Source organism: Malus domestica, chromosome 16 (genome assembly GCF_042453785.1).
Source record: "Malus domestica chromosome 16, GDT2T_hap1".
Classification (NCBI taxonomy): Eukaryota; Viridiplantae; Streptophyta; class Magnoliopsida; order Rosales; family Rosaceae; genus Malus; species Malus domestica.
The window spans coordinates 24,311,106-24,329,273 of NC_091676.1; the positions used below are offsets into that span (position 1 = coordinate 24,311,106).

Here is an 18,168-nt window from a genome sequence, read left to right on the forward strand (position 1 = left end):
CCAGCTAGACTATCATTAAATGAAGGCACGTTGACCAAGATAAGATATTTAATAGACTAGTTATTTATTGGGTGGATAGGGGGAGGCCACGTCACCTTCTCATTGAGACCACACATTATAAAGGGGATTATTTGCCCATTTAAGGGTAGTAAGGCAAATGGGGGAGGGGGTTGGCATAGTTAGGGTGAAATGGGGGCATTTGCTGCTTCACTAGGCCAACTGAGGGTTTTAGCCACTTTGTATGTAATCTCAACAAATATATAGACAGACTAAAGTGGATGTAGCTTCATTTATGGGTGAACTACTATATATCTTTGTGTTCATGTTTAGCCCAATATTTTACAGTTCATATTCCAAGCCCACCATGGGTTCAGTATGTTTGATTGTTTCGTTTAGAACCTGTGAGTGTCCACCCTGGTTTCGTTTGGGTTTCTCCTGCAAGTTTTGAGCGTTAACACATGTTGTGTGAATATATTTTTATAATTATATATTAGTATCATATATAGGTATATATATAACGTTTCTAGAGAGCAGCAGCGAAGGGCATTTGGTCTAGTGGTATGATTCTCGCTTAGGGTGCGAGAGGTCCCGAGTTCAATTCTCGGAATGCCCCCAAATTTGTACTTTTTTTTTCTTTTATTTATTTAATTTTTTGTTTTTTTCCCCATTTTCCTCCTGTGCAAGAAAGCAAAGCAGGAGTAGTATTTGGTCTCTCCCACTACTTGTTCTTGAGCTCTCCCTCTCTGCTAGCTATTTTATTACTCTCTTCCGTTCTCGACTGGGCGTTCCGATTTTCCTGAAGGATGGATCAGTCCATACAGAATGACCTTAATGCCCCTCACTCCATGGGCACCACCATTATCGGCGTCACCTACAATGGCGGCGTCGTCCTCGGCGCCGATTCCCGAACCAGCACCGGTAAAATATCGTCCCTCTCTCTCTCTCTCTCTCTCTCTCTCTCTCTCTCTCTCTGCCATTGAGCTCTGCGGAATTTTACATAACTTTGGAATTCCCCTAGAGAGATGTTTTTTTTTTTAATTTAATTTAATTTTCCATTTTGTGTTTGATTTTCGGTGGAATTTGGTTAATTTTTGTTGATGATTATTAGGTGTTTATGTTGCGAACCGAGCATCCGATAAGATCACTCAGCTCACTGACAATGTCTACTTGTGTCGCTCCGGATCGGTCTCTCTCTCTGCTTCCCTTTTTCTGTTTGCTAAACAGATTTTTTATTTTATTTATTTTGTAAATGCTTGCGATTTCTGTTGTTTGCATACATGTGGGAGGATTAAATCGCGTTCCGCCGTTCAAGCTGTTGGCTTTAGGCAAGAGAAAGAAGAAATTTGATCAATTAGTTAGTTTTGTTTTCTTTCTTGCTAAAATATTATCTTGTATTATTAGTGTACTTTGTTCATTTTTGGTAGTAAAATAGTTGAACTATCTTAATTATCTGTAAACGAAAACTAGTTTGCTTTTACAATTTCCTAACAACAAAAATTCTTAGGGTTAAGTAAGATAAAGTCATCTTGATGTCATCTGCTTAGATCTCTTAACTCTTGCTTGTGTAGAAGTAGAAGCTTACGTTTTTCAGGCTTTTAGGCGAACTGAGGGCTTGGTTGGTGGCTGGTTAGATCTTTTGGGCTTTGTTATAGTAAAAAGAATATCTTGACTTCACACACCCTTAAACTGTATTTGGGGTTGGTTACATGGATTGTCATAAGAAACTAAGCGCAATCAACCCCATGAATTCTCTTATGTTTCCTAGTCGTATCTAGACCTAAGATCATCCACAGAATCCTTTGTGGACGCAGCTTCCTAACCACTTCTACCTATTTCATTCTTTATCTCTCTTTACTCCTGCTTGATTTGTTTTTGAATCATTCAATCTCTCAGGAACATTGTTTGATAGCTAAGTAACAAGGCCTTTTTTTGGGTGGCTGGTAACAGACTTTGTAGTTGCTCTATTCTGTCATTAATCTGTCTAATATTCTGTTCGCAGGCTGCTGATTCTCAAATTGTGTCTGATTACGTGCGTCACTTTCTTCATCAGCACACGTAAGTGACAGAGCCTCTGGTTTTTAACAACTGTTTTTTGTCTTCCCTTTTGTAGTTGGAATTGTGCAGTTTTTTTATTCTTATTTTCGTAGTGTTTTCAGTGGCTTTCAACTGTATAATGTTGACATGCTGAATTTTGGCAATAAATCTTAAAGACATGATTCCAAGCAGGCTAAAGTACTTTTGGGAAGAATTTTGTTGCACCCAACTTATGATGATCAAGATATTTCGTCATCTTGGACTTCATTTTGTGGCATCATATGTTTTTTGGGTTTGCAGAATGCATTTTCTTTGTTTGACATTGCATTTTCTTGCTTAAAACTATAAGACACGTTAGAAATCATGTAACCTGGTAAGTACTTTACAAAGTTATGATTTAGAGGTTGAAGTTGTAAACATTTGAAACTCGCGGTAGGAATTTTAAATTTCTATTGGAATTATCAGTCAAAAGTTTCTCTTTTGTGTAGGATACAGCTGGGCCAGCCTGCAACAGTCAAGGTTGCTGCAAACCTGATCAGGTTGTTCTCATACAATAACAAGGTTTGTCTCTGGTATTCATTTTTCTTTACACAACCCATGCATCAAGTTACAACTGATATTGTTAAAGTTTTTGTAATATAAAACTTTAACGATATCAGTTGTAACTTTTTTCCTTTAAGATATTGTTAGTGATTTCATCATTAAGTCATGATTCTGCCTATGTAGTCATTTGCTAGTATATTTCATATTCCTTATGTATTCTTTTTGGTAGAATATGCTACAAACTGGCTTGATTATTGGTGGTTGGGACAAGTATGAAGGAGGTAAAATATATGGAGTGCCACTCGGAGGGACAATTTTAGAGCAGCCTTTTGCTATTGGAGGTGTGTTTTTATAACTCTCCTATGTTCTTCATAAAGATCTTCTATTTTGTTTTCTATTTTACTCTTCTTGGTTTCCTTGTCATGGTTGGAATGGTTTTCCCTGAAATAAAATTTTTCTCCTTTATTTCATATGTAAGTTTTCTGCATTTGCTTATGAGTTGGTTAATTTCTATGTTACTCTTGTTCGTAGGCTACTTTCTCATTGAGCATAATAAGGTTATATTTTAGTGTTCGTAGCAATTCTTTCTGACAAGGTATCATCCTAAGGTGTAATTTTAATTTAACTTTCAACTCTACTTGAATTTTATAGTTGAGTAAATGCACATGTAACAATTTTTTTGCCACTTAATGCTATTGAATTACCATAAACTAGTGACTTTAAGTTCTCAAGATCCTTGTGTCATCCAGGATCCGGCTCCACTTATCTGTATGGTTTCTTTGATCAAGAGTGGAAGGAAGGAATGACCAAAGAGGAAGCTGAGGTATGTAGTCTTTATGTTACTGACATCTTTTGGTACTGCTTCAATGCTGGCTTCCTTGATATTACTTATTAGTAATGTGCCCAGGTTTGATTCCTTCATCATTGTGACAATGAGAGATAATGAGATCCAAAATTGCTTATTAGTATTGTGTACTATGTTTAATTTGTTGTATGGTGTTTTAGTTAGGGTAATAGGGGGAAGGTGGGGTGGATGGTCCTTGTGTGGTGGTAAGTGGTTTCCTTAATAGTGCTACTTTTGGTATTTTGGATGGAACATAGGTTTATTTTCTTGGAAGGAAATTTGGACTCAGTGTGCTTGCGAATGGCTCTTTAGGGTGGCCACTGCTCAAGGGAAGATTTTGACTATAAATTATTATTTGATGTTACATGGGATGATTTTGTGCCTTGTGGCTGAAGATGTAAGCGCAAGATGATAGAAGAGTCTGTGGTTCACATTTCATATGCATTGTCCAGTAGCTTGAGCGCTATGAGTTTGTGTTCTTAGTTTGTAGTTATATGGGTTATGCCAAGGTCTGTTGACAGATGATTTTGGGGTTGCATGGCAAGTTTTTCTGTAAATTTAACAATTTGTTTGGAAGGTGGAGCCTATGCTGTAGTCTGTGGTGTTTGTGGCCTGATAGAAGTAGCAGAACCTTTGAAGGAACACACTTACAATGTAATTGAAGGGATCACTTGTTAAGTTGGCTTTTGAGTGGATTTATAGGACTTAAACTACTTAACACTCACATTTCGTTTTTCCTGGAATCTTATTTTGCTTATGTTTTGCAGGTTATATGCGTGTGATTGCTTGTGTCTATTGCTAAATGTTGGATTACTTGATGATTGCTTAATAGTTAATACTAAGAAATGCAATATGAACTGTTCTTCTTATTGTTGTTTAATCTCTGTAATTCTTTCTCAAAGTTATATTACATAGACTTGCTCAAATTCCTTTTGGTTCTGGCTGAATGTTATCTCAGTCTTATTGTTGAAAATAATGGTTTAAGTTTACATAATTCTTGTCTTTGAATAATTATGACATCTAGAAATGATTGATAGTTTACATAGTTCTTATCTTTGAATAATTATGAAATCTAGAAATGTTTAAAATATTTATGATATTATGTTCTTAATGAGTATCGATATCAAGATAAGAATGTATTCCAATAGGGAACTGACATTCGCACTCCAAAATTTCTATATTTAGAAAGAAAAATGCTCTTATGAGGAGTGCACAATTAGAATTTTGGAGTGCCAAAATAATAGTTTGGTCCCAATATTTTATTTTCTGCCTTTTCCATTCAAAAGTTTGGTTATACTTCCGCATCTCCAAAATATTCATCTGTAACTGCTATATTTCCAGATCCCCAAAATGTCCATCTGTACTGGTGTATAGTTCTGTGATTGCATCCACCTTGTCCAGAGAAATTAATTTCTTTCTTGATGAGATAATACTTGAATTTTTTAACTTAAAGCAACTGCTATTAATTTACTACAGCAATTGGTGGTGAAAGCAGTTTCCCTTGCTATTGCTCGAGATGGTGCTAGTGGTGGTGTCGTTCGAACTGTCATTGTGAGTTTTTCTTTTATTATACTCTAGTCTGCAATTACTTGATGGTATTGGGAATAGAAATCTCCTAGTTCCACACTGATGTACCAGCAGCCGTTTTCTTTCGGGCTTCTGATTTCTATCTCCAGCCTGTCTTATTAGTTCAAGATACTGATTTCTGGAAATACAAAGCCATTAGTGTAAGGCTTGTTACCGCAGTGACATGGTTCTCTTGTGAGTTGAAATGAAGTTGTATGTGATGCTTGCATCTAGCTATTTACTTATTTAGCACATACTCGTGCCTCTGTGTTGAACTCAAACCTTCCAGTAACGTTAATTGAGTTCTGTGAGGATTGAACTCGAACCTTCTGGTTTTTTTGTTCCCGAAGTTGCTGAGTATGTATCGGTTTGTTTTTCATTATTTTAGTTGTTTTTCATTATTTTAGTTGTTTTTCTATCTTTCCTCATCTTTTCTGGTGTTGTATGCTTTGATTGCAGATAAATTCAGAACGGGTGACAAGAAACTATTATCCCGGAGACGCCCTTCCGCTCTGGCACGAGGAGCTGGAACCCCAGAATTCTATGCTGGATATATTGTCATCATCTTCATCTGGTCCAGACATGATGATAAGTTGAAGACTGTCGTCTCCCTTAAGACTGGGTAATTCCCACAGATACCATGAATGATACACTCTCTGTTGAGCAAAAATTGTACAAGTATAACAACTGATTTACTCGACACAGTTTCACCCTCATTCATTTTTCGAGGAGGGTTTTATTAATTTGAGTTTGACCCATTCTAAACTATGCATCTATTAATCACAATCCTTTGTTAAAAAGGAAACCCTTTTATTCTAATATGAATTGTAACTTGGGAATTTGGGTGTTTGTTTGACTTTGCGGTTGCATTGCTTATGTACCATTTTTTAGGGATCAAACTACTTGTAGTTCTCGGAATGGATTTGAAATTTTGAGTGAATGATCACTCAAAAAAAAATAAAAAAAGGTATTTGGTTTATTGGATGAGTGTTTGGAGTCAATTTGGTTCATAAAACCCAAGGATTTGATTTGGTATTCTTGTTTTGTGGTCAAGTTTAGAATGTGGTATTAGACTGCTTACGTATCCTTAAGGTACCGTTTGGTACATGGGACGGGACAGAACGAAGTGGGACGAGTTGTTGCATCCCATGTTTGGTGCGTCTAAAATGGGTGGAATGCGCTATTCCACGAGACGAGTTTTGGATGAATTTTCTTTCCACCTCACCTCCTTGAAACGACTCGTTCCACATCTGTGGAACACAAAATTATAACCTCTCCGTCTCATTCTTCCTCCTTGTTTTCATAAAGTATCGTTTGATATGCATACGAGATGGGACGGAACGGAATGGGACGGGATGGGACGGAACGGAGAGGGAGCAAAGATGCCCTTGGATGGAAACAAGGAGGAAGAAGGAGACGGAGAGATTATAATTTTGTGTTCCACGGATGTGGAATGAGTCGTTCAAAGGGGTGAGGCGGAACAAAAATTCACCCAAAATTTGTCCCGTGGAACAACGCGTTCCACCCGTTTTAGGCGCACCAAACGTGGAACGGAATGCCTCTTCCTACTACGTTCCATCCCATCCCACGTACCAAACGGTACTTGACGGAACTGACGTTCATTGCGAATTTGAAATTTATTTGGTCTTGGTTTGATATTTAGTGGTTTTGCACCATTTGAGAGATTTGGACTTGAAGTCACCTGTGGCGTCGAGAGAAGACGACCAATTGATGTATTTGTGCTTAACAATCTTGAACATGCCCTGGTCCACAAGAAGATCAGAGCTTAACTTGATGCTGGTATCACTATATGCTTTATGGTTAACATGAAATTTGAATTTGAAAGAAAGTCATGCGCTTCTTTTGCCTGCTTTACCGGACACTTTTCTCTTTGTGGAGGCGGTATGAGATCAAATCTTCTGAATCAACAATTAGCCTCACTTCAATTGTTGTTTGATATATATTAAATTTATGACAATAAAATTAAGAAAAATTAAGTTTATACATACATGTCAGCCATTAATTAGGATCACAGAGACGCCATACTCGTTTTGAGTGCAGAAAATTTGATCCCGTCTGGCATACTCACACTCTTTTTGTTGAGAGATGAATTGTGCTAAATCTTATCTTAATTTGGTATATCTTTTGTAGGATTTTTCCTACACACGTCGGCTAAAAGTAAGAAATATCGTTGGTAAATCTTGTAATGCAACTATTTGGATTTCCTCTAGGAGTCCTTCTTAGGGCTGGTTTGATATTGCTGTGCTTTGAAAAAAAGCTGTTGTGAGAATAAGCGGCTGTGCTGTGAGAATAAGCGGCTGTGAAATAAATCAGCAGAATGTTTGGTAAACTTTTTTGTAAAAGTGCTTTTGGAAAAAAAAGCAGTCTGATAGTGGGTCTTTTCATTAAAGGTGCACTGTAGCTCCGTGTGCTTTGAAAAAAAGCCAGTTTTCCAAAACTGCAAATAGCAGCTTCAGCTTTTTCCTTTGATTTCAGCTTATTCTCACAGCAGCTTCCAAAATAAGCCTTTTTTTTTCAGTTTACCAAACACCTAAAACCCTCACAGCTTTTTTTCATGGGTGCTTTTTTTTTAAGCACCTCACTCCCAAACCATCCCTTAACCATGTCTTTGAAAGCTGTTGGAATTGATAGGTTTCAAATTCTTTTTAATTATTTCAGTTATCTTCTTTTCTCTTCCAAACGTGGAGCCTCTTCTGACTAATTCATAAACTTCTCCGTCTCTTTCAAACGTGCTTTTCTGGGAGAAAAGAATTCGAAACAAAGCCAAGTAAGGCTGCCTTTGTTTCTCGTTTTCTTTGGTTTGATTTGAATTTGCAACTTATTTTTTCTTGATTGTTTCGTTGCAGGCATCATTTGGCAGTGCTCTCTCTTGGATTTGGAAGTTCGAGAAAAGTGGTGAGATTGCATTACGTTTTATTTTTTCTAATCTTGATTTGTTGATGACTGTTTTCGTAGATTGCTTTTATTTTTCCTACGCTTCTTCCTTTTCTTTTTCCAACTCTTTATGTGGGCGTGGTCATTAGTTGGCCCTGATATTACATTCCGTCAAGCTCCTTAGTACCATAACCCAACTGAACGGCACCGAAAGACTTCATGTCCGTAATAACTCCCTTCTTTCTGTAAACTTGCTCGCTCACTCGAGTAGCCAAGTCCATCAGAGACTCCTTCCCCACATGTGGTTTCAGCGGCAACGTACAATCATACAGCGGCACTTCTTCATGCTCGAGCTTCTTCTCTTTCTCCTTAGCAGCGGCTGGAGCACCTCTTGAAGAAGCAGCAGCAACAGCGAACTTGCTTGGGTCCTCAGAGATATTCCTTGACCTTCTCTGCTTATGGGAAGGTACTCGGTGGCAATAAAAACTGCCAACACGTTCTTGAAGGGTGGGATATGAGACGGCCAAAGCCAATGAAGTGATGGTCATGAGTCATCCTCAGTCAGATCAAGAACCTCTGGGCCTTATTAATCTTGGTGGGGAAGGAGGGGGGCGAGGTTGAGGTAGGCACTGTCGCTTGTCCTTTCCGCATGGATCCTGACGGAGCGCTTCATCATTGTGTTCTTTCCCATCAGAACGCGCAACCCCTTGCGTATGTTCTGGATGTTGTAAACTAAACCAAACAATCAAGCAATAAACAAATACACTACATACGAATTAGGGTTCCTCCAATACAGGAGTACCTCTCTAACAATGGAAGTTTTTTTGAATTCCAATGAATGCAAGAGAACTCACAAACTCAAAGTGCTCTCACCTATACAAACTTCTACCTCTCAAACTCTCATATAAAACCTCTCCCAAAGCCATCCATTTATACTAATAGATGACGGGGTTTTATACAAAATGCCCTAGAATATAGAAACCTTTCCTGATTCTTGTTTTTGTTTAGGCTTAAGTTGATTTAATGCCAAATCCAACACTAGAGCTGCTTGGAGGCGACGACCCCAGCGGTGACGATGAGGACCTAACCATACTCGTCGAGGAGGGAGCAAAGCTTGGAATCGTAGGCGATTTTCTTGTCGGCCATGGACGGTTTAGGGGCTATTGCGATTTGGAGGATCAATGCTTGTGAGATTCGTGTAAATTAGAAGTTTGGGAGAGAGAGCACGATCAAAACTGAGGCCAAGAAGAAGTGGCGGTCTCTATTATATACAGAAATGTTTTTTTTATTCAAGTCGTTTGTTGGAACTCCATCTTCCGCTGATCAAACCATGCCTGAAAAACTATCAAACATTGAAGCACTGATCGTGAGATCAGCTTAAAAAATAAAAAAAATAAAAAAGAATAAGGTTGACGACCACCACATCAAGAAGCCGAATGCATTCCCAGATCACCATATTCGAGCCTGCCTCTCAAATGGTTCCAATAAAGAGGATTTCATAGATGATTCATGTGCGAGACCTCTGTCGAAGTCACTTGTTGGTGGAAGTTACTGCAGCTGCTCCAAAGTGGTCCCAGTAAAAAAATTCCCAACTTTGAACCAAAGCCCCCCAGAAGATAACCGAGGACTTTGAGATGACTTTCTTTTTGGAAGAGAGAGTGAAGTAAGGGTTTGGAGGCGTATGATGCTCACCTGCAGGAAAGAAAGGAATAAAGAAAAAATGACAAATCCTAGAGTGGACTAACCCCGAAGAATGGAAGGAAGAAGAAGAGAACCAAGAAGAAGCCTAACGTCTCCCAAGAAGATGAGTACAAAAATCTTTTTAGAGTGCCAATAACCCTTGTCGACTACCTGCATCCAAACATTTTAAAAAATATGGCGAAGGAAGGAGAAGAAGAACTTGCTAACTTTGCGTGACGTCGTGTGAAATTTACGACGATAATGAGGTAGTTGAAATAACTCTTCGTTCAGGTAAGTGGATCCAATCGGCTAACAAGAAAAAGAATAATGAAGTAGTTAATTCGGTTAACCACTCTGATAAAACAAGTGGAAAACAGGTTCCAATCACTAATACAATAGAGCCCGCAGTAGAAGTACCAATCTCGACTACAATAGCAAAGAAACACGCAAGAGACGTACCGCAATCCCAAAATGGCAAATGGACATTGTGGGTCATCTTAAACGTATTTCAGCTCTCCTTAGTGTGTATGATGCCTTGCAAATGTCAAAAGAGCTTAGGGAAGCACTCATTATGGCTCTAAAAAGTCTTGAAGTATTCAAAACAAGCTTTGAATTAGCAGAGAAGGCTACAACATTACCAAAATATTGTGCTTGCTACCTTGCAAGTATTATATTCGATGAGGGTGACCTTATGCTTGGGGATGAATACCACAATCGACCCCTGTACGTTAGTGGACTGGTTAGAAGTACGTCAATCAATCGGATTTTGCTTGATTGTGGAATAGCAGTAAACCTTTTGCCTCTACAAACACTTCGTACAATGGGGATGAATGTCCATCAACTATCACCATCAATGCTAACCATCCAAGGCTTCAATCAAGTGGAGCAAAAAACAATAGGAACTATATCATACAAATGGAGATAGGGGAGCTGTAGTCAAACGCTCTTTTCCACATGATTGATGCATACAAGTCCTACAAGGTTCTATTGGGGAGCCCGTGGCTTCATACATATGGCGTGTTCCTTCCACTCCATCAGTGCTTCGAGTTTTTATTGAATGGCGAAGTCAAGAAGGTTTCAGTAGACACTGATCCATTCAGAGGTGAATAGGTGAATTGTGAATTATGCAAATGCGAAATTCTACAAACCATCAAATGCCACGTTTTCACAACCAACAAAGACTGAAGAGGTGCAAAAAGAATCACTATTTTCAGAAACAGAAAAATTAAAGTCACACTATGTTCCAAAACTTCGAGATCCTAGAAGGCAGTTCTCAGTTATTCACTGAAATATCAAAGAGAACCGGACAAGAAAGCAATGGTGCAAATCCAAAATACGTTTGAGACGCTCACAACCAACTACACAAATCCTCTTCGTAGAATCAACCAGTCAATTCCTGAGGGCAATTTAGTGTCCTCAACTAATTTGTAAAGGAATGATGGTCAACGTGGCCGCATCATTTCATTCAAGAGAATTGAGTCCTTGACTCATCATCAAAAGTTCAACTAAAGATAAAGCAAGGAAGTGCAAAGCTAAAAAGGGTGACATCAATGTCATAGTACATCATGAAAATGGTATACCTAAAACATCTGCCTTGAAGTTTGAAAATTATGAGTTGTAAGGTTTTACTGATCTCGAAAAAGCAATTTTAACTGAAGAAGAGTCAAGTATCTAGCCATCTCAAGTTTCCGTCTTCCAACAGCTCGGAAAAATCACTAGCCTTAACCTAAGAAATCCCATCGAAACAAAAGGTGGGGAGTCAAAAGACAACAAAAGATGGGCACTAAATCAAGACAAGAGTGCGGATGTGAAAGAAGAAGTACAAGATTTTTCTCAAGTTAGCATGATAGCTAGCAAAGAAAGAAGCGAAGAATATGATGATGAGCCAATTGATCTTGTTAGTAATGTTACACGGTTTCCCACCCTTTTTTCCGTAAAAAAAAGAAAAATGGATATGGTCATACTTGCACAAGTTTAAGGTTTCTCAATAGTGCACTTCCACTTCCAAAAGGTGAAATTTATGAATTGGAGGAGGAAGCGAGCACAGAAAAAGATTGTGACATTGCTCAAGTGAATTGTGTTACCATTGAAGAAGAGAAATAAGAGAGTGGTGACGAATTAACTGAGTTTATCGACAATGCTAAACCAGCACCATCTCAAATGGAAGACAGGGGGCAAGCTACTTTTGGTGAACTCCAAGAAATTAATCTCGGCATAAATGACGATCCTAAGCCCATATATGTAAGTGCTTTATTGATGCAAGAAGAATCATAAAACTACAAGCGTCTTCTTCAAGAGTACCGAGATATGTTCGCATGGGTCCCCAGATTAGCTGTGTCAAAGATAGGCGTTATGTTAAGCAGGCTCCACATCGCTTTCGACCAGAGTTGGAATTGAAAATTAAAGCTGAAATTGACAAACTACTAAGCGTTCAATTTATTAAAGAAGTCCAATATCCTACATGGCTAGCAAGCATTGTACCAATTAAGAAGAAAAATGGACAAATTTGTGTCTACATATATTTCAAAGATCTTAATAACGCATATCCAAAAGACAAATTTCCACTTCCAATTACCGAGTTATTGGTAGATGCTAGGTGCTTTATCCTTCATGGATGGATTTTCAAGGTACAATCAAATCAAAATGGTGTTCGAAGATGAAGAACATATGGCGTTCCGCAGTCAAAAGGGAGTCTACTGTCACACCATAACGTCTTTTGGACTCAAGAACGGTGGAGCCACATACCAAAGAGCCATCACAATCATCTTCACTGATATGCTACACAACACTATCAAATGTTATGTGGATGATTTGTTGTCAAACAAGAAAAAGAGAGCATCACGTGAATGACTTAAGAAAAGTTTTCGATAGACTCCGAAAACATCAATTTAAGATAGAATCCTTTAAAATGCGCATTTAGAGTGACATCAGGGAAACTTCTAGGCTTCGTTGTAAGGTTCCAAGGAATCAAAGTTGATCTTTTCAAAATCAAGGCGATCATGGAAATGCCTCTTCCCCTAAACTTGCGAGAACTACGTGGATTACAAGGAAGATTGGCATACATAAGAAGGTCCATCTCAAATCTTAACTGTTCACAAGGCTGATAAAAAAAAATATGTGCCTTTTGTGTTGGATGACGCGTTTCAAAATACTCTTAGTAGTATCAAAGAGTACCTTTCACTCGAACACTTATTGGAGACAATGCTTGCTCAAAATAATGAAGAAGGAAAAGAAAATGCACTTTACTATTTAAGTCAAACGCTTGTAGGGGCAGAGCAAAATCACACCCTATAGAAAAGGTTTCCTTGGCTTTAGTTTTCGCTATACAGAAGCTACGACATTTTTTGCTTTCGCATAGCATTACTTTGATATCCAAAGCAGACCTACTCAGATACTTGATGTCGATATTGGTACCATCTGGCCGTCTCGCAAAATGGTCTCTCATACTATCAAAATTTGAAATCAAGTATGTCTCTCAAAAGGCAATAAAAGGACAAGCACTACCTGATTTCTTAGCCGCTCATCTTGTTCTAGACGACATAGAGTTATCAAGTTATGTGCTAGACAAAGAAGTATTTTCAACAGATAATTCTTCATGGCAACTTTACTTCGATGGAGCATCAAAGAAAAGTGGAGCGGAGCTTGGTTTTGTGTTCATCATACTATTTGGAGGGTTAATACTCAAATAATGTGGCAGTGTACGAGCGCTCATTATTGGTCTTGAAATCGTACTTGAAATGCATGTCGATTGTTTGCAAGCATATGGCGATTCACAATTAATTGTCAAACAAATGATCGGTCAGTATACTGTAAAAAACAAAAATTTGACGTTGTATCATGAAAAAGCAAAACATTTGGTGTCACAATTCCAAGAAATCAACATTGATCACATTCCAAGGTCAGAACTGGGAAAAAACAGAGGTTAAGTGAACATTAATACCATGGTCAACAAGCTGCCCAAGACCATGATAGAAGTAACCCAATACGGTTGGTGCAAGAGAAACCTTTATCCCTTGTGCCATCAAGCTAGCCAAAACAACTCGGGTTTAACCTGCGAACCTTTGGAAGACATCGCGAACCTACTAAGGAAGTAGGTCAAAAAAGCAACTAGCCAACCCTCATCCGATCTCTAAGGGCAACCTCCGTAAATTATCTTGTCACGGTAAAAATGTGCAAGCCACTGGTCCCAGAATACACCTTGTTACCTATAAAGCGCACAAAGTTGAGAATAAATATTCAAAAGTTTTTGAATTGTTGCCGAATATTTTCCGCAACGGCCAATATCCTTGTTCGGAGGAATGAAGTCTTCATATGGGACACCTAGAATAGGCAATCCCCCAATGGTCTTCATGTCATACAATGATATCCCTATCTCACCATTACCATCATGCAACGTATTAGATAAGGGGCTCCATTGTAAGAATTCATGTGATTTCATCATTCATGAATTCATATATGTGAGTTCATCAAACTGCCGATTGCAGCTAAACTTGGTAAATGAGCTATATATATGGTTAGACTTCTTAAGGTTTTACATTCGAATGAAGTAAAACATACTGGAGGGAAAAATATGATTAAGTCATATTTGAATTAATGAAGAACAGTTGGCTTAATAATAACTGAAGATAACTGCATTATTAATGGGATAAGGCAGTTATCAGAAATAGAGTGGGATTGGTCCCTCTTCTTGGTATAAATATGGATGATTCACAATTAAGTAAGGTTGCCCCATTTGAAACCTGATACATCCATTGTAGTCGTACAAGAGAAGGGAAGATACATCCTATTGCAGATCATGGCTTCAAGTTCAGGTTTACATGCTTATTCATGCATATCAGTCCATGCATAGATTTGGTATAACTGGGCTCTGCTACTCAAGCGGTGGTATGACTGAGTTCTGCCACTCAAGCGGTGGCATAACTGAGTTCTGCCGCTCAAGCGGTGGATTCTACAAATGCAAACCTTATTATCCAACATGTGATATTTATTGCAGTAAATATTAGAGTTTGTCGAATATGCCATTTGTGTTGATTTACATGTAGTTTAGTAACTTGATTGATTGGATCCTAAATTATATTAATTCTAACATGCGGTATCAGAGCCAGGTTAATCCAAGTACTACACTCATGATTGTGAAGAAAATTGAATTCAACTTGTGCAAATATTTGTTGTTTTCCTCTGACTTTACAATTACAGTTTTCAAAAGATCATAGTATATCGGTCATGTTTATATTGAGGCATTTAAATTCATTGTTATTCAGATGACTAATACAATCTATAATTTCTGCAAATTGAATTCGAATAAAGTATTAAGTGTTGATACATTACGATTTGTTAGTTGGTTACACCAAGTGTATGAACTAATCTTATGATTCAAGTATCAAAAATGAACACTTAATAAAGCAGTTTACAAGTCAAGCAAGTAAAGATATTTATAAAGAAATTGTTTACTGGGATTTCTTATAAACTGATGTATAGTGAGTGATGATGAACATGATAGTTTTGTAAAATTTTCTTGCCTAAAGGTGTTGTTTTACAAGAGATCATGTGTTTTTATCCTTGGCTGTGCAAAGACTTAAGAATTTGTATTATGTATAGATGGTATCTTGCCCAAAGGTGATACTAATTATGTGACTCTGGTGTGACAAGAAACTTATGTGTTATTTCTTGATCACAAACTTATGAATTCACAAATGACAAATAATTTATGCAGTTTTCAATATGCTCAATCTTGTGAATATTGAGAAGTTGAATGGTAACAATTTCAACACATGGAAGCACCAAATTGAGATGAATCTAGGAATGTTGGAATTCAGTGTAGCTTTCAAAACTCCTCAGCATGCTGCACTAACTGATTCAAGTATTGCACAAGAAAGAGAGACCTTTGCAAAATGGGAGAGAGCTAATCAAATGTCTCTCCTCATTATGCAAAATGCTATGGAGGAACATATTCGAGGGGGAATACCTAGTTGTGACTTAGACAAGGATTACATGGCTAGGATTGAAGAGAAATTCAAGAGGTCCAATAAAGCTGAAATAGGTGCATATCTTACTGCACTAATTAACATTAAGCATGATGGATTGATCAGTGTTCGTGAACACTTGCTGAAATTGGTGAACATCTCCAACAAACTCAATGCATTGAAGATAGGGATAACAGATCAATTTTTGGTGCACATGGCCCTATATTCCTTATCTGGTGATTATGATCAGATCAAAGTGAACTAAAACACATAGAAAGAGACTTGGACCATTAATGAACTCGTTTCCATTTGCTGTCAAGAGGAAGAAAGGATGAAGAAGTCTAAGGCTGAGCGAATGGAGTGTTGGCAAATCTTGTCAATTCTGGGAAAGCAAAAGGGAAAATGGGGGCTTCTGCATTCAAAAATGACAACTACAAAGGTAACAAGAAGCACTTAGGGTTCAAAAATCAAGCAGCTGCAGATTTTGGTCCAAAGAAATCCTTAAAAACCACCTCAGTTACTATCAAGAACAATGGTGCTTCAACTTCCACTGGTCTGCAAGCGAATCCAATCCATCTTAAAAAAATGTTTTTACTGTCAATCCACTGAGCATTTGAGGAAACGCTATCCTGGTTTTAAGGCTTGGTTGATCAAGAAAGGTAAAACTGAATTTAATGTTTTTGTCACTATTGAAACTAATATGGTTTTTGTTGATGCATAAAACCGGAGGTCTTGGTACAACGTAAATCCGACCGTGAATCTGCAGAAATGTAAATAACACAAGATGTATCGTGGTTCACCCCGAGGTTTGAGCTACGTCCACACTGATTGTATTGTATTTCTCTGAGAAGTGAGGGAGAGAGAGCTCTGAGAGTGAGAACTTTGAGATGGGGTGAGAGGGGTGAGAATGCTCCAGAAATGGCCTCCCCTAATTGTGAGGGTGATGGGTCCTTTTATAGAATAAGGACTCCTCACTTATTACATATTTGCCCCTTCCTTTATCACATAATTACATTTAAGTCCCCCGAGTATTTGTACGAGATCTAAATACGAGGCCCTAAATATGGTATAAACAGTAGTCCCCCAAGTCTTCAGTCAAGAGAGTCTTTTGGCTGGAGACTTGAAATTCAGTCCATGTGTGAGCCGAAGTAACTAGATGTCGTCTTGAACTGATACTTGATATGAGGCGGCGCTCAAAGTGAAATGATGCTCAACTATAAGTAGCACATGTTGCGAGGCTGCTCGGCTTGTGGCTTATGTTGCCTTGGTTGGCTCGGCTTTTGGCGCTTGAAGGTGAGGGGGTCTTTTTTATAGAATAAGGGCTTGTTCCTCAATACATAAATGATGGGCTAGAGTTGATGCTTGCGGCGAGGCAGTTGCTCAGTAGGCGGCGATACTCTCTAATAGTGGTGAGGGAGTCCTTTTTATAGAATAAGGGTTTGCTCCTCAATACATAATGGATGCGTTAGGAGTGATGCTCGCAGCGAGGTGGTTGCTCAGCTGGCGGCGTTACTCTCTAACGAAGGTGAGGGAGTCATTTTTATAAAATAAGAGCTCGCTCCTCAATACATAAGTGATGGGTTAAGTCCCCCAAGTATTTTTCATGAGTGCTCTCTAATGAAAGTGAGGGAGTCCCTTTTATAGAATAAGGGCTCGCTCCTCAGTACATAGATAATGGGCTAAGTCCCCTAAGTATTTTTCATGAAGCCCAGTTGAGGCCCAATATATGGTACATAATATAGTCCCTCAAGTCTTCGGTCAATAAAGTCTGTTGGTTGGAGACTTCAAATTGAATCCATGTATGGGCCGAAGTGGCGGTTGTTTGGATGTGGTATTTGTATACCCTGCATTGAAGCTTTGTAGGTGAAGCTTTGTAAGTGAAACTTTGAAGCTAGAGCTTTGTAAATGATGCTTTTGAAGCTAGAGCTCTGTAAATGAAGATTTTGAAGCTGATTGACATGAGTGATGCTCATGAATGTTTATGTTGATTGACATGAGTGATGCTCATGGATGTTGTCATGAATGATGCTCATGAATGTTAACATGAGTGATGCTCATGAATGTTGACATGAATGATGGTCATGACTGTTTATGTGTGATTGTCATGAGTGTTTATGTATGAATGACATGAGTAATGCTCATGTATAATTTGGAGTACTGGGCGTACTTTTGATCACCTGGTTGGTGGCATGAATGGCTAGTTGCCAAATGATATTAGAGTACGGGTTGTACATTTCATCACTTGGTTAGTGGTAATAGCGGTAGGTTGCCGAATAATTTTGGAGTACTGGGCTTACTTTTGATCACCTGGTTGGTGGTAATAGTGGCGGGTTGCCGAATAATTTGGGAGTACTAGGCGTACTTTTGATCACCTGGTTGGTGGTAATAGCGGCAGGCTGCCGAATAATTTTTTTGTAGCACTGGATGTACTTTTGATCATCTGGTTGGTGGTAATAGCGGCGGGTTGCCGAATAATTGTGGAGTACTTGGCGTACTTTTAATGACCTGATTGGTGCTATTTCGGGCTTATGGGCTTTCGCCCTCCACAATATGCTAGCCCATTTGTTTTGGGCTTTGCCGTTTTTTTTTTTGTTTTTTTTTACCCTCTGATGGGGTTTATACAGATGTCTCTGAAAGATAATA

The 18,168-nt window shown here is 38.4% G+C and overlaps 1 protein-coding gene and 1 non-coding gene across 2 annotated transcripts; both read left to right on the forward strand.

Moving 5' to 3' along the window:
• Positions 1-541: 541 nt before the first annotated feature.
• TRNAP-AGG (transfer RNA proline (anticodon AGG)) lies at positions 542-613 on the forward strand. Its single transcript has one exon. It is a non-coding gene; the product is annotated as a tRNA-Pro (tRNA).
• Positions 614-646: 33 nt separating this feature from the next.
• LOC103404071 (proteasome subunit beta type-6-like) lies at positions 647-5,806 on the forward strand. The gene is made up of 8 exons (XM_008342925.4): positions 647-918; positions 1,109-1,185; positions 2,000-2,055; positions 2,523-2,595; positions 2,807-2,918; positions 3,327-3,400; positions 4,898-4,972; positions 5,447-5,806. The coding sequence occupies exons 1-8, from the start codon at positions 804-806 to the stop codon at positions 5,582-5,584; spliced, it is 720 nt and encodes a 239-aa protein (XP_008341147.2). The 5' UTR covers positions 647-803; the 3' UTR covers positions 5,585-5,806.
• The last annotated feature ends 12,362 nt before the right edge of the window (positions 5,807-18,168 follow it).

Coding starts and splice junctions, on each gene's coding strand:
- LOC103404071 (XM_008342925.4), top strand. CDS start 804: ATGGATCAGTCCATACAGAATGACCTTAATGCCCCTCACTCCATGGGC. Junction 1,186..1,999: donor ACTTGTGTCGCTCCGGATCG/GTCTCTCTCTCT, acceptor TTCTGTTCGCAG/GCTGCTGATTCTCAAATTGT. Junction 2,919..3,326: donor GCAGCCTTTTGCTATTGGAG/GTGTGTTTTTAT, acceptor TGTGTCATCCAG/GATCCGGCTCCACTTATCTG.